Raw genomic sequence first — 27,617 nt, forward strand, 5'->3', positions numbered from 1 at the left:
ACTTGTTTGTTTTTCTTCATCATGTCCTCTAAGTTCTCACTCCACTACCTTCTAGTTCCCCCCCAATTCTCTTTCCAATTCAAAGATTTTCTATTATATTTTCCATGTTTTTTCTTCTAGAACCTTATCAATGTTTACAAAAAAAGAAAGAATTACTCCCCTCACACACGCAAACTTCCTTCATTACTTCATACATTTCTCTAGTTCATACTGGCCTAAATCCTATTGCTTAGCATAATAAATCACACTAGAGTGGGGATTTGTTGGGCATACCCCTCTGTAAGCTCCACTGATTCAAATGAGCCTACTCTAACTGCACCTTACTTTAGTGTAGTAAGTTGCAGTTAGAGTAGGCCCATTTGAAACAATGGAAACTAGGAGGAATTGACTCACTCTAACTGCACCTTACTTTAGGGTAGTAAGTTGCAGTTAGAGTAGGCCCATTTGAAACAATGGAAATTAGGAGGAATTGACTCACCAAGTCCCTATTGATTCAATGGGACTACTCTAGTGCAATTTATTACACTAAGCAACAGGATTTGGGCCAATATAGATCCCTTATTTTCAAAGACCCTTTTCCAAAATGTCCCTTATGTGTGACTTCTTGTCTGATGATTCTCACCCTAGCCAGAATGTGGATCATGTGATTTAAAGACAGCATAAAAACCCGAGTAGTAAAAATTAGATTTGAAAGTGAATTTTGAAAGAATCCAAATACTAGGACAGAAAAAAGGAGGCGTGATTCGTATTCAGCTCATGTTGCCTTGGACTGAATTCATTCATACTGTAATCTTCGGCCTCGAAGACCTGTTCCTGTAATCAATCTAGAAAATATTCTCTCCATTCTGTCACAGACCTTTAAGTTTCTTTTCATCTCCATTACATTTAAAATATATATATAGAACGTCTTATGGGGATTTCAACCATCCCTCATGACTGATTTTAGATACAACTGGATGAGAATTTCAGTTCATATGAAGGGGGCAAGGAGTAATATTCTGCTTCCTGTGGAATTATAACTGTTCAGCTTTGTTGAATCCAGATAACATTATGTAGGTGGGCTTTATGGGTATGGGGAATGTCGAAATGCGATTAAGATCTCTATGCTTTAATTTATTTCAAATGTTACCCAATTGGTTTCCTGAAACATGGATTTTTCTCCTCTTTTATTTAAACACCACGCTGCCCCATATAATCATTCAGATTCCTCCTCCAGATCAGTTTCAGTGTTGTTACTAGTATCTATTAGAAATACCTATCACTTTTATGCCTGAGTGATGCATGACAAAATACAGTGGCGCCTCGCTTAATGAGTGCCTCGCTCAACGATGAATTGGCATAACGATGGCCTTTGCTGGAAATTTTGCCGCCTCACCTAACAATGTTTCCTACGGGGGATTTTCGCATAACGATGTTTGGGACTGTGCTTCACTTAACAATGACAGTTTTAGGTCCCCTGTTTCGCTTAACGTTTTTTTTTGACAGCCCTGTTTTCGCTATTTTAAAAATATTCTAAAATGTTTAAAAAATGTTTAAAATGCTTGGAATCATTAGTGCACCTAATAAAACCTTCGTTAAAGTAATTTGGCTTCGTTCTGAGTCTTTTTGAATTTTTGGTGATTTTTTTTCACCATTGAAATGTATTGAACAGGCTCCTATTGGAACGGATTAACCGGTTTTCAATGCATTCCTATGGGAAATGGTGTTTCGCTTAACGATGTTTTCACATAACGATGTTTTTAATGGAACCAATTAACATCATTATGCGAGGCACCACTATACACTTAAACCAACTTTGAAGATCAATGTCCTGGCTTTACAAATCTTTTCTCACACTATCATTGCCCACCCTTATATACACAAATTTGCTTATGAATTCACTTTAAAACAATTATGCTTTTTTCATTTCATAACTTGGAATACTGGGTGTTCCAGTGGGTATGCCTCTGAATCCAAGCCTATAGCACCAACGCCTTGTGTCAATATCTTCTTTTCATCTCCCAGAGATTCATCTAAACCAGTGGTTCCCAACCTTGGTTCACCAGATGCTCTTGGACTAAATGTCCCATTAGCCTTTGCCACTAGAAAACTGCCTTACGGTGGGTCATCTGGGACATTTATCCATGTAGCCCTGGGTTCCCCAATGTTCTTGGACTAAAACTCCCAGAAGCCTTCATCACTAGTTGTTCTGGCCAGGATTTTTGGGAGTTGTAGTCCAAAAACATCTGGGAACGTAAGGTTGGGAACCAATGATCTAAATGTAATCACTATTCATACATGGATGTTCCCAACCTATTAAAAAGTAAGAAGCACACTCTGTTTTCCCTACCTTGAAACCCTCCAACTGTAAAAAAATGGGGGTTGTAAAAGTGGAAGAGGCATGTGAAAATCTGTCAGTCTTATGTTTGTTGCATTTCTCAGGATCTCACTTGTATTTTCATCTCATCTCAGTTCTGTATGCATAGATGTTTGTCTTATTTTTCCTAAAGTATGCATTATTTGTTCACATTTTCCCTAAGATACGCAATTTTACACCTTTTCTCATCGTCTAAGGAGCATTTGTGCCTCTTTTTTTAAGTATATGCATAGTTTTGTACATCATCAGAAACTTCAACAAGGTATGGCTTCTGAAAGCAGCCGATGCTTTGCTCTACTTTAATTTTAGGAGGTCCATATGGAATATTTTCACAGGGAAATGTGCAACCCAAAATTTCTTTCCTATTTCTCAACTGGGGGTCACCAAGTTGGAGAAAATTGCACTAATGTATCTTGCAGTTTAAGGGACATGGTGGTGCTACGGGTTAAACTGCTGAAGCCTCTGAAGCCGAGCAGTCGTAAGATCGAATCCACGTGACAGAGTGAGCTCCCATCACTTGTCCCAGCTCCTGCCAACCTAGCGGTTTGAAAGCATGTAAATGCAAGTAGATAAATAGGGACCACCTCAGTGGGAAGGTAACCACATTCTGTGTCTAGTCACACTAGCCACGTGACCACAGAAACTGTCTACGGACAAAGGCTGACTCTATGGCTTGGAGACGGGGATGAGCACCGCACCCTAAAGTCGGACACAACTGGACTAAATGTCCAGGGGAACCTTTACCTTATCTTGCAGTTTGCATTTTTTAAAAATTATATCTTGTCTTATAATTAAATACTTTCGAGGCAACTCATGAAAGTTTTACGAAAGCAAATAATAATTATAAAAAACACACCACCTGAAAACACGTAAGGGCAAATTAAAGGAAGCAACAAAAACAATATTAACAAATGGAACCTCAGACAGAAGAATGACACCCATAGAAACAGTCCATCTCCAGCTAATATTGGGGAGGGAAACTGTTTATCTGGGCTACAGTACAGGAAGTAAGACTTCACCCTCCCCCCAGGATACTTATCATTATCAAATCCAAACCCCAGGTGAAGTCCATGCAGGTACTATTTACGGAACAAAATTCAGGCACATTAAATGCTCGTGCACATTGAATATCATATGTTCTTTGATCCTGAAGAGTGAGAGTGGAGCCCCCAACTCCATCAAATAGTAAGTTTAAATGATTAAAAATGGGGCCCAACCTTTTCTGGCTCACAAATTGGCCATTGCATCCAACTCACCTTCAAAGAGAGGGCAAAGTCTCCTCCAGGCAGTCACCCCTCCTTGGCTCGTGTACTGCCCAAGTGCTGTCTCCAGGAAGAACACTGGAATCCCACAGGTGAAAAGGAAGATGAGGTAAGGGATGAAGAAGGCACCTAGAGATGCAGAAAGATATCAAGGTGCTGTAGCAGGTCTGGAGACCATGTGGTCCTCCAGATGCTTTTTGACTGCAACTTCCTATGGCCTATGCTGCTTAGGGCCAATGGAAAGTGCATTCTAACATCTGGAAGGGCCACACACACTCCCCAACTCTACATTATCAGGTAACATCTTCAAAACAAGAGCCTATCTTAATGTTCGGTCTGAAACGGTTTACATCTTTACTCAGAGGGGAAAAAAATCCCACTAAGTTCAATTAGGCTTACTCCCAGGTGAGCAGGTATGGAATGGCAGCCTTTTAAAAAACAAAAAACAGAAAAGGTTTGTTTTACAATGATAATGGGCTTAAGATAGTATTAGTAGTAATCTAACCCAAAGTTGTATGCGCTCAATTTTGCTGAATCACATCGCTGCTGAAATTCTTATCATTTAAATTGCACTCTAACATTCAACGCATTTTGCATACTTTCTAATGTTTATAGCAAACCGATAAGCTAGAGTTTGCAGATTTCTTATTATATTGCTGTAATTCTATATTGTAGATGAAGGGAGGGACTAAAACTGAGAAACTGGTGGCTTTCTGTTTCTTCTGGGCATTATATTCAATGTGTTCTCTCATATGACTGCTAATCACATCCAAACTTCCAAACCTTACCTTCTAGTAAGTCTCTACCAAAACTTACTCCTAATGTTTCCACTATATCCACCAACTACAATGATTCCATGGTAATTTTGGGAAAACAGAAAGCTATGTATTTCTTTCCTTTTGATTTTTAGATTGTTTGCTCTATTATTGTTATGTTTGTTGTGTCTGCCACCCATAGTAGCTTTGGTGCTAGTTGGGCGGATGGATGGATGGATGGATGGCAACTGAAACACCAGCAGGATGCAAGCCTGAATGTACTTTGCTTTGTGATTGGTCACTGGAAGGTAAACATTGACTTAATTTACAAATTTTTTTTTCTGAAGCATATATCTCAGAGAAAATTTCATTGTCTGTGGTGGGGAATGAAACGTAATCATGTGTTCCCATTAACACTGTTTAATCTTGAAAGGAAACATAGCAACTCCAAACACCACCCACAGCAAAAAAGAGGCATAATCAAAACACTGGTAGGCCGGGCAAATCGGAACTGTGAAGCTCAGTTTCTCAGCACTGAACTCAACCATCTGAATTGGGCCCTACAGGCAAATGGCTACTCAAAAAATGAAATCACAAGAGCCATCAAACCTAGAAAACAACACCGAACGGAAGAAGAAAAACAGCCACCCACAAATAAAGTATTTCTGCCATATATCAAAGGGGTCACGGACCGCATGGGGAAACTTTTGAAAAAACACAGCCTACAAACAGTATTCAAGACCACCACAAAAATACAACAAATGTTACGGTCAGCAAAGGACAGAAAGGACCCCCTCACCACCGCAGGAGTATACCGGATACCTTGCAGTTGTGGCCAGGTATATATTGGAAGCACAAAACGAAGCATCCACACTAGAATCAAAGAACATGAGAGACACTGCAGACTAAAACAACCAGAAAAATCTGCAGTAGCTGAACATGCCCTGAAACAAACTGGACATGAAATTCTATTTCAAAATACTGAAATACTGGACAACACCAGCAATCATTACGTCAGACTGCACAGGGAAGCCATTGAAATCCACAAGCACAAGCACAGTTTCAACAAAAAAGAGGAAAGTATGAAGCTCAACAAAACTTGGCTCCCAGCTATCAAACATACTATGTGCAAAAGGTCAACGAACTCTACCCACCCACAAGGACAGGGGATCACTACACACAAAAGACCAGCTAATGACACCCATCAACCACAGGAACAGATAATCTCTTCCCCTTAGCACAACAATACACCCACAACAATACACACTAATCATCCATCTACAGGAAAAAGACAAAAGCCTATCTCACAGCCATAAATACTGCACTCCCAAGCCAACTACACCAGAGGACAGGTTGCTGTCCTCTGAAGATGCCGGCCAGAGACTGGCGAAACGTCAGGAAGAACAACCTTCAGAACACATCCAAAGAGCCCAAAAAACCCAGAACAACCAATAGCAACCCTTCTCTATAACAAGGCAGGATTTCAGTCCAACTAAAAAAAGAGATGTGCTGAAAAAACCTTTGTGCCATTTCTCAATTCATTGCATAATCAATGGCAAATCTCTATATTGTATACTTTGGCAAAATATTACAGCATGTGGTAGCTTTTCTGATATAGGATTTCCTTTATAAGATCCATTTTAATCTGGGTTCAGCCCATTTTATGGAATGGAGACTGGTCATGTTAGTCCAGCTACTGAATAGGGAGAGTGTGTCCCTGTTGGTTCTGCAGTACACCTTGGTAGCTTTTGGTTCCATTAGCCATGGTACCCACCAGGAGCTACCTGTCTGAAATATGACTTCCAGGCATAGTTTTGCAGTGACTTCAACCCTTTCTGGTGGCAGATGTTAGTGTTGAGGACTCAAGTTCAGTACCATCACCATTTGCTGGTGGGTACAGCTTTGTCCCCCATGTAGAACTAGGACAAGGGCGACTGGGGCTGTGTACAGACCCTGAGCTCTCCCATTGCTTGAGGAAGCAAAGTGCCCAACTCCCAACATTGTGCTACCATGACACCACATCCATCCTCTCCCCTACCAGACAATTATAATGACAGGAGCAGCTTTAAACAAAAAAGGGCCTTTTTGGTGGCTGCTTCCAGGCTGTGAAACTTTCTTCCAGAAGATAGATTGGCTCCATTCCTGCTGTCTTGCAACATTTACAGAAGTGCAAAACCTAAACAATGTGCTCCACTTTGTGTATCAAGTTAGAAAATGCAAATTAAGTAGGCTCATATTAAACTACAAACCAATAGTCTCTCCTACTTCTCGAGTACTATGGGTAAAGAAATCAGCAGGAAGTGTCCCCAGTTCTGAAGTTTTCTAGACAGAAGATAACTAACTACTCAGGTTACAAACACACATATTGTACTTCGTGGTGTGTCTGAAATATGATGAAAGTACAGCTTTGTTGTTATTTCTCTTCAGATGTATTTAATGTGGGGTCTTTAAAAATCTTTCCCCTGGACCAGTAACCATCCTGCATGTTACTGACTGAAAATATTTGGTTCTAAGAAAGATTTGCTCCTTTATGTTGCCCTCATTGTTTAATTTGTGCAAATATGATTGCAAAAAGAATAGCAGGTAGTACAGATGTGAATGTGACATCAAGACACATGCACAGCATCGTTGACCTCCCTATAGTGCTTCCAGATGACGCTTCATTCTGCAGTTCCCCTGCCCGGTTCATGGAATTTTATGAGTCTTTAATTTGTAGTTTCCTGTGTTTTTCCCTGCAGCTTCTTCTGTGTGCATTTTTTAACAAATAAAATCAATTAAAGAAGAAAATATAGAATGGATGCACAATGTCTTGTAATTTGTAGCTTTAGGGAGGACCCCAGAGTCTCTTCAGAAGGCTGGGTTAACACAGTGAACCAGTGTTAAGCCTCAACTGCCATTGACGGCCAATGTGGCATAATGTTTAGTATGTGGGACTGAGACTTATTTGATCCAAGTTCACGTCCCCATTGAATCATGAAACTCAGTGAGTGACTTTGGGCTACTCACTCTCTCTCTGCCTGGCCTACTTCACAGGGATTGTTGTGAGGAGTGGGAGAAGGCATAGAGTCACATAGGCCACCTAGAGCTCATTGGGGGAGAAGCGGGATATAAACAAAATAATTAATAAAGTAAAATAAAAGAGCAGGAAGAATTTTTCCTTCTATGTGCTCAGGCACATTGCCCTGTGAAACCATTTACATGAAATAAAGCTTTGGAAAATGCATTCAGAATCACAGTTCTTCAGGGTTACAAGGTTTATAACAACAAGTAGATGAGTGTAATCATTAGTGTGATAGACTTAGATAGGGGAGACCCAAATTCAAATTTACATTTAGTCACAAGGCTTAGTCAGTGCTCTTGGACCAACTGCTGAGTTGCTGCAAAGTTGAAATATGAGGAAGGATAGTATGCTTATCTCAGATCCTCAGATAAGATTCACAACTGAGGTGATCTTAAAGAGAAAAGCCAGGGTGAATAGATAGTCAATTATGGTACGTCTGTATGTATTCTAATAATACAGGCTTGGTATTGGAATGATAAGGCCAAGAGCGGAGAATGTTCTTAGTTAATATTAAAAATGTTAAATATAATCCTATTTGTATTTCATATAACTTTCTGGTGCACAGTGCTAGATAGACTGTCTAAGTCTTAGGGCCAAAATGGACAAGATAGGCAGCTTCCAAATTAGGTGACAAAATATTTTCATTCCATAGATGTAGTCTTCACATCTGCTGCATCTACAAAATCAACATTATTGTTTATTTATTTATTTATTTATTTATTTATTTATTTATTTATTTATTTATTTATTTATTTATTTATTTATTTAGTATTATGTATTATTATTATTATTATTATTATTATTATTATTATTATTATTATTATTATTATTATTATTATTATTATTATTATTATTATTATTCCGCCTATCTAGTCAATTAAGACCACTCCATGCAAATGGACCCTACTGTTTTCTCTTGGTGACCAGTCACCAAACAAATCAAGCTGACTTACAACATTCAAAGTTGTGAAACATGTACAAGGATAACCATACCTCCTTTAGTGCTTAAATTAACTCTGCTTCTAATTGCAAAGCTTCCCAATCTTTCTGTTTTGGCCTTTAGATGCAGCACTGTGATCTGTTCCATTTTATATACATTGCTAAATTTCAGGTCTCTCTCACACACACACACACACACACACACACACACACACACACACACACACACACACACACACACACACACACACACACACACACACACACACACACACACACACACACACACACACACACACACACACACACACACACACACACACACACACACACACACACTTCTCAGGTCTTTCCCTCTCCAGCCCATCATACATCCTAAAAAGAAGAATCTCAAAGGTGGGAAAAACTGCATGCATCTCCAGAATTCTTAGGTGTCCCACTGGCATCTTTGGATATGAGTAACAGCATAAAGATTCAAGATTACTTCTCTATCATAAAATGTAGAATTCCCAGTGTGAACCAGTAAAGGAGGTAAAAGAAGAAAGTTATTATTCTGCATCCAGATAATTATTTGTGTGGAAAAGGTCTTATGTATATGACAAAAACACGCCAGAGCATATTCTCCAGCTGTACATATGTACCTGATAGGTATCCAACTTTCCTACTGTGATGCTATGCCTAATATCTCTATCAGAACTTACTACACTGGATTTGAACATTTATATATTTGAGAAGTTTTGCCAGCGTTATAAAGCTTTTGATATATCACTATAAAAACTTGATTGTGGAGCTTCATTAAGAACATGTTATTAAATTTATAGGTAAAGTTTCCCCTTGACATTTAGTCCAGTCGTGTATGACTCTAGGGCGCGGTGCTCATCCCCGTCTCCAAGCCTTAGAGCCAGCGTTTGTCTGTAGACAGTTTCCATGGTCACGTGGCCAGCACGACTAGACACGGAACGCTGTTACCTTACCACTGAGTTGGTACCTATTTATCTATTTTTGCATGCTTTCGAACAGCTAGGTTGGCAGGAGCTGGGACAAGCGACAGGACCTCATTCCACTGCCTGGATTCGATATTACGACGGCTGGTCTTCTGAGCGTGCAGCACAGAGGCTTCTGCGGTTTAACCCGCAGCGCCACTACATCCTCTTAAATTAAATTTATATCCTGCTGCAAAAAGGTAGCCACAGCAGCTAGCAGAGATACAATTCAAATAAAAAAAGTAAACATAGAAAAAAACCCACTAATTTAAAGAAAACATCAGGAAGGGAGACTGTTGATAGTGGGACAGGCAGCACTCCAGCAGAATTCCAGTTTTGTTCTGTACACCTACACACATAGAAATCTGGAAGAATATGTTATGGGGCACCAGATCAGGAGGCAGGCATCAGACCACAGTAACCCCATGCCCAAGTCCTGTGGTTTTCACCTCTGTTGTACAGAGAGAGGCAGGGGAACATGCGTGAGGGAGGAGAGGCAGGCAGGGCAGGGCTGATGGGACCAGAAGTGGGTGGTTCACAAGCCTCTGACCTCCCCACACAGAACCCACACATCCCTTCCTTTTTTCCTGGGGGAAAAAAGTTTGTTTTCAATAGAGACTCAGACTTGGGGTTTAGGAATCTGCCTTTGGACTCCGACTCAAAGGTTGTCAATATCCCTGTTCAATACTGTAAAAACCTTTCATACAGTGACGGTGTGAGGAACTGAAGGATTCTGGGAATTTTAGTCCAAAGAAGATGCATTGCTGTTCTCTGATTTTGAATCTAACTGCTGACAAGCTAGAAATGTAGTTCAAATGCATTTCTACTAGTAGAGAATAAGCTCCACTCCACATACTGGCCAAAAACCTATTGGGAAGAACTCTGTGTGTGTAAGGGCAAAAAGAGCAACAGTTTTCTCCTTGCTACTTATTGTCCATTGGACAAGGGGACATGCAAATGCCTCCGTGATGGGAAGAAGCAGATGAGCAGGAGAACCATCTGGCAACACAGGCAAACTCACTTGGGTCGTTGCTTTTACTGTGTCGAACCAACAGGATTCTGGCTGCTGGAACTTACTTCCTCACAATCATGTTTAGGATTGTGCTGTAAGGGCGAGAGGAACCCAAAGCAAACCCAAGCTTAGGAACATTCCAGATTCACAAAAACTTTTTAAAAGCCGAGAACAATCCCCTCTAATCGCACCTCAAAAACAAATTTCTCAAGTAGAAGAGAAAGGGAAGGGGGGGAGTCGGAAATTAAGCTGGTGTGAAAGTAGCAAACGAGCTAATCCCCTTCATGCTGTCAGGATGGGAAAGCGGTTTAGGTAGGCCTGTGAGGCAAATCCAAGAGATTTCAGGCCAGAGTTCATAACCTACTCACCAAGAACTCTATGTGTAAAGAGTCCTCTTAACCTGTTTTCCTACAAGCTTCTGGAAAGTCAGATTAAGCAAATACACACCAAAAACAAAATATGGGAAATAGTTCCCTGTTCAGTCTCTTGGTAGTTTTCCCTTGGAACATTCTCAGATGGGGATGGGAGACACTATGGCAAACCACCACTCTTCCTTTTTTTTCCCCTCCTCTGTATTTTCAAGGAAAAGTATTCTGAAAATACTACAGCAGCCCAGGGATTATCTTAACTGGACAAAAGAACTATTCATTTTCTACTGTTCTTTTTTATTTAAAATGATAGCAAAGACAATTGCTGTAATTTTTACCTCAGGAAAGCTGAGGGGAGATAAGCACCTATATCTTCCACCTGCATCTTATCTCAACAGTGGCAAAGCTACATTCAGGGAATGAACACATTTTCTTGGCTTGATTTTTTTAAAAATGCGGAAATAGAATCCTGGGCCCTTTTCCTACCGTTTATTTAGCCCAAGAGATACTGGGGAACAATGGCACATAGCCATTACTAATCCGCCCAGAATCCCCAGGAACTGTTCCTGTTGTGAGGAGAAATGTTGCTTAATAATAATAATAATAATTCTGACTTATGGCAAAGCTTTCCAGGGTTTTTTAGGTAACAAGTATTCAGAAGTTGTTTGCCATTCCCTTCTTCTGAGAGCATCCTAGAACTGTGCAGCTTGCCCAAGGCCACATAGGCTGGTTCTTCTGAGAAGCACACTAGGGAATTCAACTCCCACTCCCTGATTCTGCAGCCAGATGCCTAACTCACTAAGATATCCAGCCAGCATGCTACACCCTTAACAGAGGTCGTTGTTAGAAAAGTAATGTTTTAACCTACATTTGGAAAAGTTACTTCCTCTGCTTTTTTTTCTGCAACCACTAGATTCTGGGAATTGTAGTTCCAAAAATATCTTTCTCAAGCTCTGGTTCTTGCTTCCATCATCTTCTGACGATAGCCTCATTAGTGTTACAGGTCCCTATTGGGTAGTACTTATCACATTGTCACATTAATTTATGTCAATAGAAAGCTAGAGGTCCCTGGGAGTTCAGGGCCAAACCCTGAGGTGACAGGGCAAATCCTTGTGATATCACAATAGCAAGACTGGCAAGGTTTGGGAGTGTGGAGTCTCCTTCTCTCCCCCCCCCCCCCGGTTTTGCACTGCTACTGCCAGGGCTTATATAACAGAAGACTGTGACACTGATGCACTGGTCCGTATCTTGCTCCTTGTCGCACAGCGGGCCCAATGTCACTGTGCCAAAAAGTCAGGAAAGGAGAAGATTCAAGTAAGATTCAGTGAGTGCAGACAACATGGGCCCATTACCTTTACCCTGAGCCATTGACTCCAGGTGATAGCTGGAAACAGGTAAAAATGAGTGCTTGAACTTTAAAGCCACTTCACATACAAAAGATCAGACTATCTCCTCTTACAGTGCTGCTCACCTTAAGCTCTGTCTACCCACCTGAAGACCCAGAAAAGCATGGCAGTCCCCTGAGTCTTCAGATGGCATCCCGGAATCTTGCGAGTTCTAATCCCAGACACACTGGAGGCAGGATCTAGTTGAACTGGAAAGGGAGTAGATAAATTTTCCTCCCTGTAAGATAGTGGTGAGTAGCTGGGTCCTGAATCCTTTTTTGGCTTACAACTCCCAATATACCTTACAGTATAGCCACTGGTTGAGGATCCATGGGTGTTGCAAGCCAAAGACATCTACAGCGACACAGCAGCCTACACCTGTCGTAAGACCAACCTCGCTACTGTCTGTGTTTCGTGAAAGAAAACTGAATATGAACTCCTGATTTGATCCAAAAGCTCACCCCATGTTTGCATCTTGCCTACTGACATCATTTTAAATGCTTCACGATTATATACAGTTGTGTTCAAAATTATTCAACCCCCAATGCTGTAAAGGGGTTTAGGGACTATAGTGTACATTTGGAATTGTATGCAGAATGAAATCCTACAAGGACGTTTTAAAGAACCAAATGCAACTAAAATAACATCAATTGTTTATGTAATACAGTAGTAAATGTTTCTTTTGTGGTTTCTTCATTGCTACAATTATTCAACCCCTTAAAGACTACCACTCTGAAGAAGAGAAGTTCATTCAGGTGTTTTTGATCAGGTATTGAAAACACCTGTGGATGTCACCGAGCACCAATCAAGCATAATAAGCACCAATTAGGCAGCTTTAAAATGACTGTGATACTCAGCTCCTTCTAGACATTTACTGGTGTGGTTACAAACATGGTGAAGTCAAGAGAATGGTCCAGGAAGACAAGAGAAGAGGTGATTTGTCTTCACAGGAAGGGCAATGGCTATAAGAAGATTGCAAAGAAGTTAAACATACCAAGAGACACCATAGGAAGCATCATTCACAAATTCAAGGCAAAGGGCACTGTTGAAATGCTACCTGGTCATGGAAGAAAGAAGATGCTGACTTCGACTGCTGTGCGCTACCTAAAGCGTAGAGTGGTGAAAAGTCCCCGTGTGACTGCTGAGGAACTGAAAAAAGATTTGTCAGATGTGGGTATAGAAGTTTCAGCTCAGACAATAAGGCGCACACTGCGTAATGAAGGTCTCCATGCCAGAACCCCCAGGCGCACCCCCTTGCTGTCTCTCAAGAATAAGAAGAGTCGACTGCAGTATGCCAAAAGTCATGTGGGCAAACCACAAAAGTTGTGGGATAGTGTTCTGTGGACTGATGAAACAAAATTAGAACTGTTTGGGCCCATGGATCAACGCTATGTTTGGAGGAGGAAGAACAAGGCATATGACGAAAAGAACACCTTGCCTACTGTGAAGCATGGCGGAGGGTCAATAATGCTTTGGGGCTGTTTTGCTTCTGCAGGTACAGGGAAGCTTCAGCGTGTACAAGGTACCATGAATTCTCTTCAGTACCAGGAGATATTGGATGACAATGTGATGCAGTCCGTCACACACCTGAGGCTTGGGAGACGTTGGACCTTTCAACAGGACAATGATCCCAAGCATACCTCCAAGTCCACTAGAGCATGGTTGCAGAGGAAAGGCTGGAACATTTTGGAGTGGCCATCGCAGTCACCAGACTTAAATCCGATTGAGAACCTCTGGTGGGACTTAAAGAAAGCAGTTGCAGTGCGCAAGCCTAAGAATTTGACTGAACTGGAGGCTTTTGCCCATGAAGAATGGGCGAAGATACCCGTAGATCGCTGCAAGACACTTGTGTCAAGCTATGCTTCACGTTTAAAAGCTGTTATAACTGTAAAAGGATGTTGTACTAAGTACTAAGATTGAATGTCACTTGGGGGTTGAATAAAAACTAATAATGATGTGAGCACAGAAAAGACATTTGTGGTTATTTCATTATAAACGTAAGGTTATATTTCTCTGACCTGCAAGTGCCTCTTTCATGTAAATGTAAGCAAGATGACTGAATGATCAAAATCAATGTCAAAATGGCCAAAACATTCAATTTCAGTGGGGGTTGAATAATTTTGAACACAACTTAGAAGCCCTGTAGAGGCACTCAACCTGTTTGTGATAGGGCTTTAAAATGAGGAGAGGGCTTGGGTTATCAAAAAGGCCAATACCAAACCCTCTGTGGAAACAGAAACTCTTATAAATCAGGTTTCCCAGTTTCACAGTAACTTCTACTTTTATTGAAGCAAATATGAGTAGGAGCTCCCTTCACTCCCTTCACTACTCCCTTCTCTGGCTGGCTCTACTCGCAAGAGGCACAGTGGTGAATGGAGCTCCAGGTCTCTGGCTCTGCAGCCAGACACTTGAACCATTGAACTGTACCATTAGGCCAAGCCAAGCAGCTTCCTCAGGTGAGGGGGGCAAAGGAGAGCAGTGACAGCATCCCACTTGTTCTCAACTTCTCTGTCTGTCCTTTCCTGCAGGAACATAGAGCTGCAGGAACATGCCACTTTCCCTCCTTAACAAGTCTGTTGTATCGGGTATAGTGAAAACAGAATGCTGTCATATTACTGGTGTTGAAGTAAGGTTCAGTGGCCACTCAGCACAGCTTCTGAACAAGGACTGGGAATGGGGAATCCATTTTGCCCTTCACCTCAGGCAGCAACAATATGTCTTAAGTCAGCATGGAGGACTAAAGGTATTTTTCTTCTCAAGAAAAGAGTGAAAATAGCCAATGCCTCCCTCTCCTTCATCACAACTAGGGCCACTCACAGCATGAATGGCCTCTTACTCAAAAAGACTTTAAAAAAAAAAAAAGAGCCCAGTTTGTAGTGAAAGGACAACATGGCTCCTTCCCACATACAAGAGGAGGAGGAGGATAGTGTGCTGTCAAGTTGGTTTTTGAGTTACTGTATTGTGACCCTTTTCAAGATTTTCTAGGTATAGAGTACTCAGAAGTGGTTTATCATTCCCTTCTTCTAGGGGTGCTCAAGGACTGTGCAGCTTGCCCAAGGCCACACAGGCTGGTTCTACTTACAGGAGGCACCGTGGAGAATCGAACCTTCAACCTCTGGCTCTGCACCTAGATATCCAACTCCCTGAGCTATCCAGCTAGCTTTTATACAAGGAGCGATTCCTCGTAAGTTAAGTAGAGAGGGTTCCCTCTCTTCTTAGGTGAATCTATGTCATTCCAAAACTCTAGATGATACAGGGAAGAAGCGAGCTAGCGATTCAAAAGATTCTAGTCTTCCTTGTCTGGCGAAGTTTGTGGGAGGAAGGAGACTTCTACGATTCCCTCATGAGCATTCATAAGGTGTAGACATCTCTCAGCTATGGTAAGAATAAAGGCCTACGTTTCAGGATTATTGTTCAGATCACCAAGATAATATAAGCCAGTGTTTCTCAACCGGGGGTTATGACCCCAAGTGTTTTCTGGTGGGGTCACAGGTCACCCTATATGTGTTTCAGCCTTTGTTTAATCATTTCTTCCTTGACCTTTCACAGCGGGATATTAAAGTTAGCATGTATGTGTATGTATGAGAAACAGGCCCTTTGGGGGGAAAGAAGCCTCTCCCTTCTGAGAAGAGATGGGTTTACACCAGTGGTTCTTAACCTTTGTTACTCAGATGCTTTTGAACTGCAACTCCCAGAAACCCCAGTCAGCACAGTTGGAGGTGAAGGCTTCTGGGAGTTGCAGTCCAAAACTCCTGAGTAACCCAAGGTTAAGAACCAGTGGTTTACTTCACACCATTAAACATGCCTTTTCATGTAAATGTGGCAGGGGGCCTTAGAAAGACTGGCTAACAACAAGGCCAGTGGAGGTGATAGCATTCCAGTTGAACTATTTAAAATCTTGAAAGATGATGCTGTTAAGGTGCTACATTCAATATGCCAGCAAGTTTGGAAAACTCAACAGTGGCCAGAGGATTGGAAAAGATCAGTCTACATCCCAATCCCAAAGAAAGGCAGTGCCAAAGAATGCTCCAACTACCGTACAATTGCACTCATTTCACATGCTAGCAAGGTTATGCTCAAAATCCTACAAGGTAGGCTTCAGCAGTATGTGGACCGAGAACTCCCAGAAGTACAAGCTGGATTCCGAAGAGGCAGAGGAACTCGAGACCAAATTGCTAACTTGCGCTGGATTATGGAGAAAGCCAGAGAGTTCCAGAAAAATATCTACTAATGCTTCATTGACTATGCAAAAGCCTTTGACTCTGTGGACCACAGCAAACTATGGCAAGTTCTTAAAGAAATGGGAGTGCCTGACCACTTTATCTGTCTCCTGAGAAACCTATATGTGGGACAGGAAGCAACAATTAGAACTGGTCATGGAACAACTGAGTGGTTCAAAATTGGGAAAGGAGTACGACAAGGCTGTATATTGTCCCCCAGCTTATTTAATTTATATGCAGAATACATCATGCGGAAGGCTGGACTGGAAGAAACCCAAGCCGGAATTAAGATTGCCGGAAGAAATATCAACAACCTCCGATATGCAGATGATACCACTCTTATGGCAGAAAGTGAGGAGGAATTAAAGAACCTTGTAATGAGAGTGAAAGAGGAGAGTGCAAAAAACGGTCTGAAACTCAACATCAAAAAAACTAAGATCATGGCCACTGGTCCCATCACCTCCTGGGAAATAGAAGGGGAAGATATGGAGGCAGTGTCAAATTTTATCTTCCTGGGCTCCATGATCACTGCAGATGGAGACAGCAGCCCTGAAATTAAAAGGCGCATTCTTCTTGGGAGGAAAGCGATGACAAATCTTGACAGCATCTTGAAAAGCAGAGACATCACCTTGCCAACAAAAGTGCGAATAGTCAAAGCTATGGTTTTTCCTGTCATGATGTATGGAAGTGAGAGCTGGACCATAAAGAAAGCAGACCGCCGAAGAATTGATGCCTTTGAATTGTGGTGCTGGAGGAGGCTCTTGAGAATCCCCTGGACTGCAAGGAGAACAAACCTATCAGTTCTAAAGGAAATCAACCCTGAATGCTCACTTGAAGGACAGATCCTGAAGCTGAGGCTCCAGTACTTTGGCCATCTCATGAGAAGAAAAGAGTCCTTGGAAAAAACCTTGATGTTAGGAAGGTGTGATGGCAAGAGGAGAAGGGGACGACCGAGAATGAGATGGCTGGACAGTGTCTGCGAAGCAACCAACATGAACCTGACACAACTCCGGGAGGCAGTAGAAGACAGGAGGGCCTGGCGTGCTCTGGTCCATGGGGTCACGAAGAGTCGGATACGACTAAACGACTAAACACACGTGGCAGGGGGGATCACAGGTTACATGGCTACTATAAAAAGGGGTTGCAACTCTAAAAAGGTTGGGAATCACTGATTTAAGCAGAACTAAAAGACTAGTAGCACTTAAAGGACAAGCAAACGCATTATTTATTCCACAAGCTTTCATAGACAGGAATCCACTTTGTTGAAGACATGAAGGTTCATCCTATATTGGGAAAGATGTATGTGTAGCTTTCCTTCAAGCATCCACATCTAAGCTCATGAAAGGTGTGGGGAGAACACATGGGGTAGTTTTTTGCTCTTGATAATGCTGTACAATCCTGGCACTGATTTTCAACCAGCATGCAAATACAGTAGCTGAGTTAGAAAGGGCAACAATCTTACAATGTGTTATTTCAGTCATTGTCTTTTACTAATGTTTTTAATTAATTGCTAGCTATTCTTGTTATTTCAAATCATTACTTTTCTGAAGTGATTTTGTGGGGGCTGGATATTTTTAGTAATTTAATTTTTAAAGAATTAACAATTTAATGGTTTAACTCAGTAGTTCCCGAACAGCCGGGGATGCCAGGAAATCCTCGGAAGTACTTCCAAGGACACTGCTGAAGTACTACTAAGGCTGGGTTTCCCCCTTCCTTCTTCCCCTCCCAAAATAACATATTGGGGGAGCAGCAGTCAGTGGCCAGTAGGTCAAGGGAGACACGAATCAAAAACATTTGGGGACCACTGGTTTAATTTTATTAGTTCCCTCTTAACATTAACAAACCAATTTATTTCATGTTTTTATATTAATATGCAGTATTAGCATAAATATTTCCAAGCTGTGGCCATGTTTTCAGAATCAACCAGTGTCACATTGGTTAACGGAAAGAGGATTCTTCTTGGATGTGAACATGTACATAGACACATGCATACACAGGTGTGGGAAAAATAATCATTTGACCACTTCTCTCAGTATGTATCTGCCTAGTTATGACTATAAGCAGGAGAAAACTGTTTGAAAATAAGTGTACTAACAGTAGCTCACAGATTGGGCATGTAGGAAAAAGTTTTCTTCCATGTCATCTCCAAGCACAGGAATGCTGTCTCTCTGAAATCATGTATGATTGGTCTTCACACTCTCTGTATTCAAGAAGGGAATCAGGATAACTCATTTAAACCTGTCTTGATTGTTGTTGTTTTATCACTTCTTTGTATGTGATCAGTTTCCAGAAGGGCAACTGGAAAGTACAATAAATAAATAGTGGGAAGCAGCAGGGTGAAATGGTCCCCAAAATGCCGCACACAAAAAAGTGGGTAGAGACAATTCAATTAAAGTATGCAGAATAAATACACTGGCAATTCACAACAGCAATTATTTTTGATAAAGCAATCATGCTAGATTGGTTTAGTTAATTAAAGGAAGTCATTCCAGTTCTGCCTTGGAGTTACAAAATGGAACTTCTTGGTAAGATACGATTCAGCAGTTTTATGCTAGAGATAATATACGTGAATCACTTTGAACACTGTGTAAATGCTAAGTTTTCCCATTCTATAAACTGCATTGATGGTAAGTGTTTTCATATATATAGCCAGAGAAGTAACAGTGTTCCTGGCATACAAAATATCTGTATCTGGTAACTTTCAAGGTGCATTTTCAACATGCAGCAATATTTGGGGCCCATGTATTGATCGCAGGATGCATCACTTCCCTGCATTGTTTCCACCAAGAAAAAAAAAATACCTTTTCTGCACCTATAGTTTAATGAGGTCATTTTGAGACATAGAGAGAGCATGTTTGGGCTCCCTGGGCAGCCTGTGTGAGTTCCTCTCTCTTCCCTCAACTTACCTCAAAGTGTCAGTGTTAAGATAAAGTTTTATGAGCACTGGACAGTACCTGATATGGATGGAGGCAAAATGTTGCCACTAGATATGCTTTTGCTGGCATTTAACATTTCCCTGCCGCCAAAACTCCATCCGAGGTGCAAAACGTCAAAGTGCAAACCTCAGTGCTCAGATGTTCTTTGGATGAATGTCTCCTTGCTAAGAAGTTGAAAACATGAGCATCAGTCCCTAGAATAAGAAGGGCTGCACTTACCACCACCGTTCTTGTAACAGAGGTAAGGGAATCGCCAGACATTCCCCAAACCAATGATTTCCCCTGCCACAGATAGAACATATTCCAGCTTGTTGTTCCAGTGTTCTCTCTCTAGCATTTGGTCCGTTGCCTCTTTCTTCTTCTTCTTCTTTTCCCCAGTGGCTTGTGCAGGTATTTCTCCATTGATAACAGCCCCGGGGACTCTGTAATCCATTCCACCTTCAAAAGATCAGTGCTGCTTTTCCCCCCCCACTGTGATGCTTCCAACAACCAAAGTCAAGCTGGAATAGAAGTAAGAGACAAGCTCAGGGATACACTCAAAAGTTCACACCACAGTTGCCTTGCTTACAACAGCGGGAGATGTTGACGTTCCTTGTGCACAAGCTGTACCCAACAGACTTGACTGAGGTAGGAGGTATTTGTTTTGGATTAAGAAGAATACTGACTGCTTAATTTTTTAAAGAGAGAGTCATTTCAAAATGTTCTCGTTTCTCACAGAGCATCCTTTCAGACAGAGTTTGCACATGTTTTGTAAACCACCAGGTATTTAGCTTGTTTACTTTCTCCTTTTCATTTTAATTTACTACAGTTGTCAAAACAATTAAGGGAAATGTTGCAAACCCTATTTGCTTTTAGAAAAAAAAAAAAGGTCAGGAAAAATTGGGTCTAGCACGCTTTTGGGCCACAAGCACTTCAGTGCAAAGCTTAGACAAGGGACTTTTCTTGAACTAAATGTCCCAGACCACCGCCACCCAGTCAGCATGGTGGCCATGTTGGCTGAGGGAATACTAGAAGGTGTCATAGATTCATAAAGTCATAGAGTTGGAAGAGACCACTGAGGCCATCCAGTCCAACCCCCACCATGTGGGAACGTCCATCAAAGTACTCCCAACAGATGGCCATCCAGCCTCTGCTTTAAAACCACCAAAGAAGGAGACTCCACCACCCTTCGAGGCAGCCTATTCAACAGCTCTGAACATCAGGAAGTTCTTCCTAACATTCAGATGGAATCTCTTTTCCGGTAGTTTGAAACCATTGGTCCGTGTCCTCGTCTCTGGAGCCCTGCAAAACAAACTTGTCCCCTCTTCAACATGACATCCTTTCAAATATTTAAACATTGCTATCATGCCCCCTCTCAACCTTCTTTTTGTAAGGCTAAACATTCCCAACTCCCAAAGCCGGTCCTTGTAGGACTTTGCTTCCAGACCTTTAACCATTTTAGTTACCCTCCTCTGGACACGTTCCAGGTTGTCAACATCCTTTTTGAATTGAGGTGCCCAGAACTGGACACAATACTCCAGATGACCAAAACAGAATAGAGCAGTACTAACATTTCCCTTGATCTAGAGATACTATACTCCTGTTGATGCAACCAAGAATTGCATTGACTTTCTTGGTAGCCACATCACACTGCTGACTCATGTTCAGTTCGTGGTCTGCCAAGACTCCTAGATGTCTTTCACAGGTACTGTTGTCTAGCCAGGTGTCTTCCATCCTATATCTGTGCAGTTTGTTTTTTCTGCCTAGTTGTAGGACCTTAACAGTTCTCCCTGTTGAAATTCATTTTGTTAGTTTTGGCCCAGGACTCTAATCTGTCAAGGTCATTTTGAATTCTAATCCTGTCCTCTGGGGAATTAACAACCCCTCCCAATTTGGTATCATCTGCAAATTCAGTCAGCATACACTCTATTCCTTCATCCAAGTCCAAGTCATTGATAAAGATGTTGAATAACACGGGACCCAGAAAAGAACCCTGGAGCACCTCACTAGTTACCTCTCTCCAGGATGAAGAGAAGCCATTGGTGAGCACCCTTTGGGTTCGGTCATCCAACCAATTACAAATCCACCTAACAGTAGCACTATCTATCCCACATTCTACTAGCTTCTTTGCAAGAATATCGTGAGAAACTTTGTTGAAGGCCTTACTGAATCAAGATATGCTACATCCACAGCCTTCCCTTCATCCACCAGGCCTGTAACTCTATCAAAAAAGAGATCAAATTAGTCCGGCATGACTTGTTTTTGAGAAACCCGTGTTGACTTCTAGTAATGACAGCATTGCTTTCTAAGTAATTACAAATTGCCTGCTTAATGATCTTCTCTAGAATCTTTCCAGGAATTGATGTCAGACTGACGGGGCAATAATTATTTGGGTCTTCTTTCTTCCCTTTTTTGAAGATAGGGACAACATTTGACCTCCTCCAATCTGTGGGGACTTCCCCTGTTCTCCAAGAATTCTCAACGATTATTGCCAGTGGTTCGGATATGACTTCTGCCAGTTCTTTGAATATCCTTGGATGTAATTCATCTGGCCCAGGGAACTTAAATTCATCCAAGGTAGCCAGGTAATCCTGTACTACATCATTCCAGGAAAGACTGAAGCTCTGGCCTCTGTACCTTCATTGTTACTGTCTCAAGGTAACTTTTTCTGCACTAATAATAATAATTAGATGTGTCAACTCAGTTCTGACTTACTGCAACTCTTTTCAGGGTTTTCTAGTATAAAGTACAGTACAGTACTTAGAAGTGGTTTACCAGTCCATTCTCCTGGGGGCAAACTGAGACACAGCATCTTGCCCAAGGCTACACTGGAATGCAAGGTGGGAAATCAAACTCCCAATCCCTGACTCTGTAGTCCATGATCCAGAAAGATATAAAGATCTACCATCTTGCCCAGAAGTAAGCCCCATTCATCTCAGTGGCAAGAATTCTGAGCAATTGCTATAGAACACTAGAACACTCCAGTAAGGACTTGCAGCCAAAGTTTGTGGAAACGCTCCTCTGTGAAAGAAGCATTTTTCAGATCTTGTAGCTTCTAAATGACAGATGAATTTCACATTAAAAAGCATATAGAAGGAAACAGAAGGATTTAAAAAGTAACTAATGAATATACTATGAACATCTAGGAAAAAATACAAAAAAAAAAGATATCAAGAGGGAGAATTTTTTAAAAAGCAGAAGCTAAAATTTTAAAATTACTTTCCTAAATTTCTCCAAATTTGGTTCAAAGGAAGCCCATGCTGTGTATAACTACTCTACCAAACATGGTCCTGATTCAAGATTCCATATACCTCTAATGAACCTTGAGCACTGCCTTTACAGCTAAAGATTTATGAAAATAGGCTTCTCTAAGATCAGACATGTAAGCTTAATGTGTGCACTCTGGAGCTTTTGCTAAGTGATAAGTTATCGTCTTCATCCCCTGGAGCCCCTTCATGCAACCAACAAGTGAAGAGGACTGTTATACCTTTCTACATTGCAGTCTGATGATCAAGTGGACACAAATCTTAGGATGTAGGGCTGGCTTTCTGTGATGCATGTGTCAGTGAGATACATGAATGGGGAGAAGCAGGTCATTAAAAGCAGTGGTCCCCAACCTTGGCCCTCCACATGTTCTTGGACTTCAACTCCCAGAAATCCTGGCCAGCAGAGATGGCCGTGAAGGCTTCTGGGAGTTGTAGTCCAAGAACATCTGGAGGCCCAAGGTTGGGGACCACTGATTAAAAGCATGCTGCAAATTTCTGGTGGCGCAAGCCTTTGCACAGTTTGGATATAATTAATTAAAATTAAGCCATTGCCTGCGATGCATTATCATTTTAACAACTAAAAGGCATTATTTTAATATTTTTAGCATGGCTGATGATGATTAGGGTAAAAACTTTTCATGCTACTTTGAGAGGAACTTGGGGCATAACTGTAGTGTAATTATTTTTGGTAAGCATTTTTCTTTAATTGAAAAAATGAACAGGGTACTAATAACTAATATCTTCAGTATTCACTCAATTGATATTAAGAAACAAATCTTCATATTCGTATTAGTGTGTTAGCCTTTTTACACTAAGGGTTGCATTGCCTGTGGGCAAATACCTTGGTGGATGCATGCCTGCAGTCATGATGCCAAGTGGTGCATTTTCCCAGCTCAGAAAAGTTAGTTTTGGACTAAAGACTTCTTAATTTCCAAACCAATAAGGCTAATGATGAGTTTGTGGGAGTTCTAAAAAATAAATAAATAATGACATTTTAAAACACTGTATACACCTTCCTGGAGGGGTGCATACTCTCAAAAACACACACTGAGAGACAGACCACTCTTCATGAGCAATTCAGATTCTTTTTGTGTTGTAAGGTGAAAAAAATTCCTCTCTTAGAGTGGACCATGGAAAAGTGGTCATCTGTGTTCAGCAGAACTCACTGGAGATTTCTGAACTGCAGCAGGAAAAAGGAGGCCTGGAAAAAGGCATGTGGTTAGATGAGGAAACCATCTTGTGGCTAACAACACAATACCTATATGCCAATATTATCAATACTATCAGTGGCATTAATAATGCTACTCTAGAATTACTAGCTTTGTAAATTGAACCCTAGAGGTTAAATAACAGTTTTTTAAAATGTGCTGTTTAACCCTAAACTGGTCTGGCCTGACCATTGGGCTAAGCGGCTGACATAGCAAATGTTGGTGTTATTTTGGACTCAGAATCAGAAATTGAACTCTAGAGTGACTCGCTGATTTCAAGAGGGTTATTCCATGTATGATGAGATCTGAATCTAACCTATTGCATTTTGGTATGGCACAAGTTCCTGTGGATTACAATCCACTTCTTTTAGATGCATTATCAATATTTTAGGTACTATGGAAACAGCAGATAATCTTCATTCTACGTATTTCTTGCTGAACAGCAAGCACACAGAAGAGTTTGGATGAACAGCTTCCAAAGATGGATATCCTCGATTGGTTTATCAGGAAAATAATCAGCCATGCCAAAGGTTCTCTGAAAAAGGTGAAATTTGTGTACCACTACAACTCGTTCACGTCAATATACAACCGCAGTAGTACCGTTACCAGAGCTTGTTTTACTTTTTAAACTAATTACGTATCTTCATCTTTACAAGCACCCAATTTACAATTTTAGAAGTAAATATTTTCCCCATTTCTCGAAAATAACTGAAACAGTTACCATTTTATTTATCAAAAAATTTAAACTGATGAGTGCTACAAGTAGCTGGCTTATTATATAAAACTCTCCTTTCCACCTCAAGATCCATAATTAAGCATAAGTCAGCATTACAAGGCACATCATAAACCAGAGGCCATCACCCTATAACTATAAAAGTAACTAAAAATTACAGTTGTAGTACAAAAAGATTTACATCATGTTTGAAGTTACAATCATAATATAACGTTTTATGCCTTATTACTGAAAAGGAATTAACTGTATGTACGTAGATACTTGTAACCAATAGCTTACATGCTCTGACTATTTTCCATATTCCAGACTCAGTGGCATGAATTTCAGGACTGGAGAAGGACTTAAGCCTTAGGTTAAAGCGAGATGAATCACCCTTCCCACAATGATCTGGCAAAACTGAATTGAGACTTCTGGGTATTTAAACCTGCCAAAAACGATCATTTAAAGCAGTGGTTCCCAAGCTGGGGTCCCCAGGAGTTCTTGGACTAAAATTCCCAGAAGCTCTCACCACTAGTTCTGCTAGCCAGGATTTTTGGAATTTGTCCAAGAACATCTGGGGACCCAAGTTTACAAACCACTAGTTTAGGAACCAAAAATAGGCACGTCCAAGGAAGATTGAGACTGCTAATGTAGTTAAACCCTCCATGGACAGGGACTGTGGTGGGGAGGGGTCTATAAGAGAATGCATGTTGTTGTTGCTGCAGTCAATTCTATGCACAATTGCCTGGGATTAAGCCCCACTAAACACAATGGAAAGAAATCTATATATGGGACAGGAAGCAACAGTCAGAACTGGATATGGAACAACTGATTGGTTCAAAATTGGGAAAGGCTCTATATTGTCCCCCTGCTTATTTAACTTATATGCAGAATACATCGTGAGAAAGGCAGGACTGGATGAATCCCAAACCGTAATTAAGATTGCCGGAAGAAATATCAACAACCTCAGATATGCAGATGGTACCACTCTGATGGCAGAAAGTGAGGAGGAATTAAAGAACCTCGTAATGAGGGTGAAAGAGGAGAGTGCAAAAAATGGTCTGAAGCTCAACATCAAAAAAACTAAGAATATGGCCACTGGTCCCATCACCTCCTGGCAAAGAGAAGGGGAAGATGTGGAGGCAGTGACAGAGTTTACTTTCTTGGGCTCCATGATCACTGCAGATGTTGACAGCAGCCACGAAATTAAAATACACCTGTTTCTGGGGAGGAAAGCGATGACAACCTAGACAGCATCTTAAAAAGCAGAGACATCACCTTGCTGACAAAAGTTTGCATAGTCAAAGCTATGGTTCTTCCTGTAGTGATGTATGGAAGTGAGAGCTGGACCATAAAGAAGGCTGACTGCCAAAGAATTGATGCTTTTGAATTGTGGTGCTGGAAGAGACTCTTGAGAGTCCCCTGGACTGCAAGGAGAACAAACCTATCAATTCTAAAGGAAATCAATCCTGAGTGCTCACTGGAAGGACAGATCCTGAAGCTGAGGCTCCAATACTTTGGCCATCTCATGAGAAGAGAAGACTCCCTGGAAAAGACCCTGATGTTGGGGAAAGAGTGAGGGCAAGAGGAGAAGGGGACGACAGAGGACGAGATGGTTGGATAGTGCCATTGAAGCTACCAACATGAATGTGACCCAACTCCGGGAGGCAGTGGAAGACAGGAGCGCCTGGCGTGCTCCGGTCCATGGGGCCACAAAGAGTTGGATATGACTTAATGACTAAACAACAACAACAACCACAATGGAAGGGGATTAATTTTTGAGTAGTCATTGTCCTTCCAAAATTGTTCATTGTTAAGTATGATCATTCTGATGTCCTATCACCTCCAGATCCATGTCTGAATTTTGTGTCAGTTAAAAGCTATTTTGGTCAAAACAACCCAAAGTTCTGTGCTGCCTTACTAAGTGGGCACCAAAATCTTACATGTGGGTTAATAGCTAGCATACACATCTGTCAATCACTTTTAAAGGTGATTCATGCTAGTTATAAATTGCTAGTGCCACAAATCCTTAAACGTCAGGCTCCCATCCCAAGGATCAAAATGACATTGGGGGGAGGGGAATGTCCCAATGAAGGCTTTGAATTCCCTGCACCTTCTTGCAGTTGATGCAGTGAAATGACTATGGTACATCATATGCAAAGACAATATCTGTGGTGCAAAACAGTACAAACCTGACACAATATTTTGGGATTTGGACTCTACAGCTTCTGTATGGTTCTCTATTGTTATTGTGCTTGAGGGCAGGGTATGTTAGGAGACCTTACAGCCACAGGGTCTTGTAAATTTTGCCGTTGTGTAACAAAGGGATTTTACATTTTAACCAGTGTTGTGGCACTTCATTTATTATTTTGTCATCTTCACTGTAACTGCTTCAGCTGGTAACTTTAGTTGCTATTATACTCAACTGTCTTTATGACAGTGATACTTATTTTAACAATACAGTATTAAGTAGAATATGAAAGATTTGCATAAGAACATAGTAAGAGCCCTGCTGGATCAGGCCAAGGGCCCATCTAGTCCAGCTTCCTATATCTCACATTGGCCCCACCAGATGCCTCAGGGAACACACAAGACAACTAGATACAGTGGTGCCTTGCTTTACGATTGCCCCGCATTACGACAAATCTGCTTTACTACGATCTTTTTGCAATCGCAATTGCGATCGCAAAATGATGGTCTAAATGGGAGAATTTCGCTTTGCGATGATCGGTTCCCTACGTCAGGAACCGATTCTTCGCAAAATGATGTTTTTTAAACTGCTGATAGGCGGTTTCAAAATCGCCACCGGGTAAATAAAATGGCTCCCCACTGTGTTTAGGGATGGATTCCTCACTATACAGGCAGCGAAAATGGGCGCCATATGGAGGATCTTCGCTGGACGGTGAGTTTTAAGCCCATTGGAACGCATTGAAAGGTTTTCAATGCGTTTCAATGGGCATTTTCTTTTCGCTTTACGATGTTTTTGCTTAACAGCGATGATGGAGTGATGACGCGTGTTGCCAGAGGAAGATGGAAGAAATGGATGCGGTAGCCATCATGGATGATGAATCGTACCCAGGCATCTGTAGTGATGGATTCCCAGACAGGTAGGTGTTTCCAGAGGGCAGAATGGGTGGATGGTGTGCGGTCTCATTCATGGGAGTGTCAAACGTGA

General features: G+C 41.3%; 1 protein-coding gene across 2 annotated transcripts in view; it reads right to left on the reverse strand.

The window, feature by feature from the left end:
- Window positions 1–27,617, reverse strand: part of LOC110076706 (sodium- and chloride-dependent GABA transporter 2) — a 72,651-nt gene that overhangs the window by 39,205 nt on the left and 5,829 nt on the right. Inside the window, exons 2-3 of one of the 2 annotated variants that reach the window (XM_072999874.2) lie at window positions 19,497–19,777; window positions 3,613–3,747 (exon numbers count right to left, since the gene is read on the reverse strand). In XM_072999874.2, the coding sequence (XP_072855975.2) occupies window positions 3,613–3,747; window positions 19,497–19,710 (349 nt within the window). In that variant the 5' untranslated portion in view covers window positions 19,711–19,777. Of the gene's footprint in view, window positions 1–3,612; window positions 3,748–19,496; window positions 19,820–27,617 lie in introns of those variants that run through there. The other variant, XM_078376292.1, reaches the window with a different exon arrangement.

This window comes from Pogona vitticeps, chromosome 5 (genome assembly GCF_051106095.1).
Source record: "Pogona vitticeps strain Pit_001003342236 chromosome 5, PviZW2.1, whole genome shotgun sequence".
Taxonomy (NCBI): domain Eukaryota; kingdom Metazoa; phylum Chordata; class Lepidosauria; order Squamata; family Agamidae; genus Pogona; species Pogona vitticeps.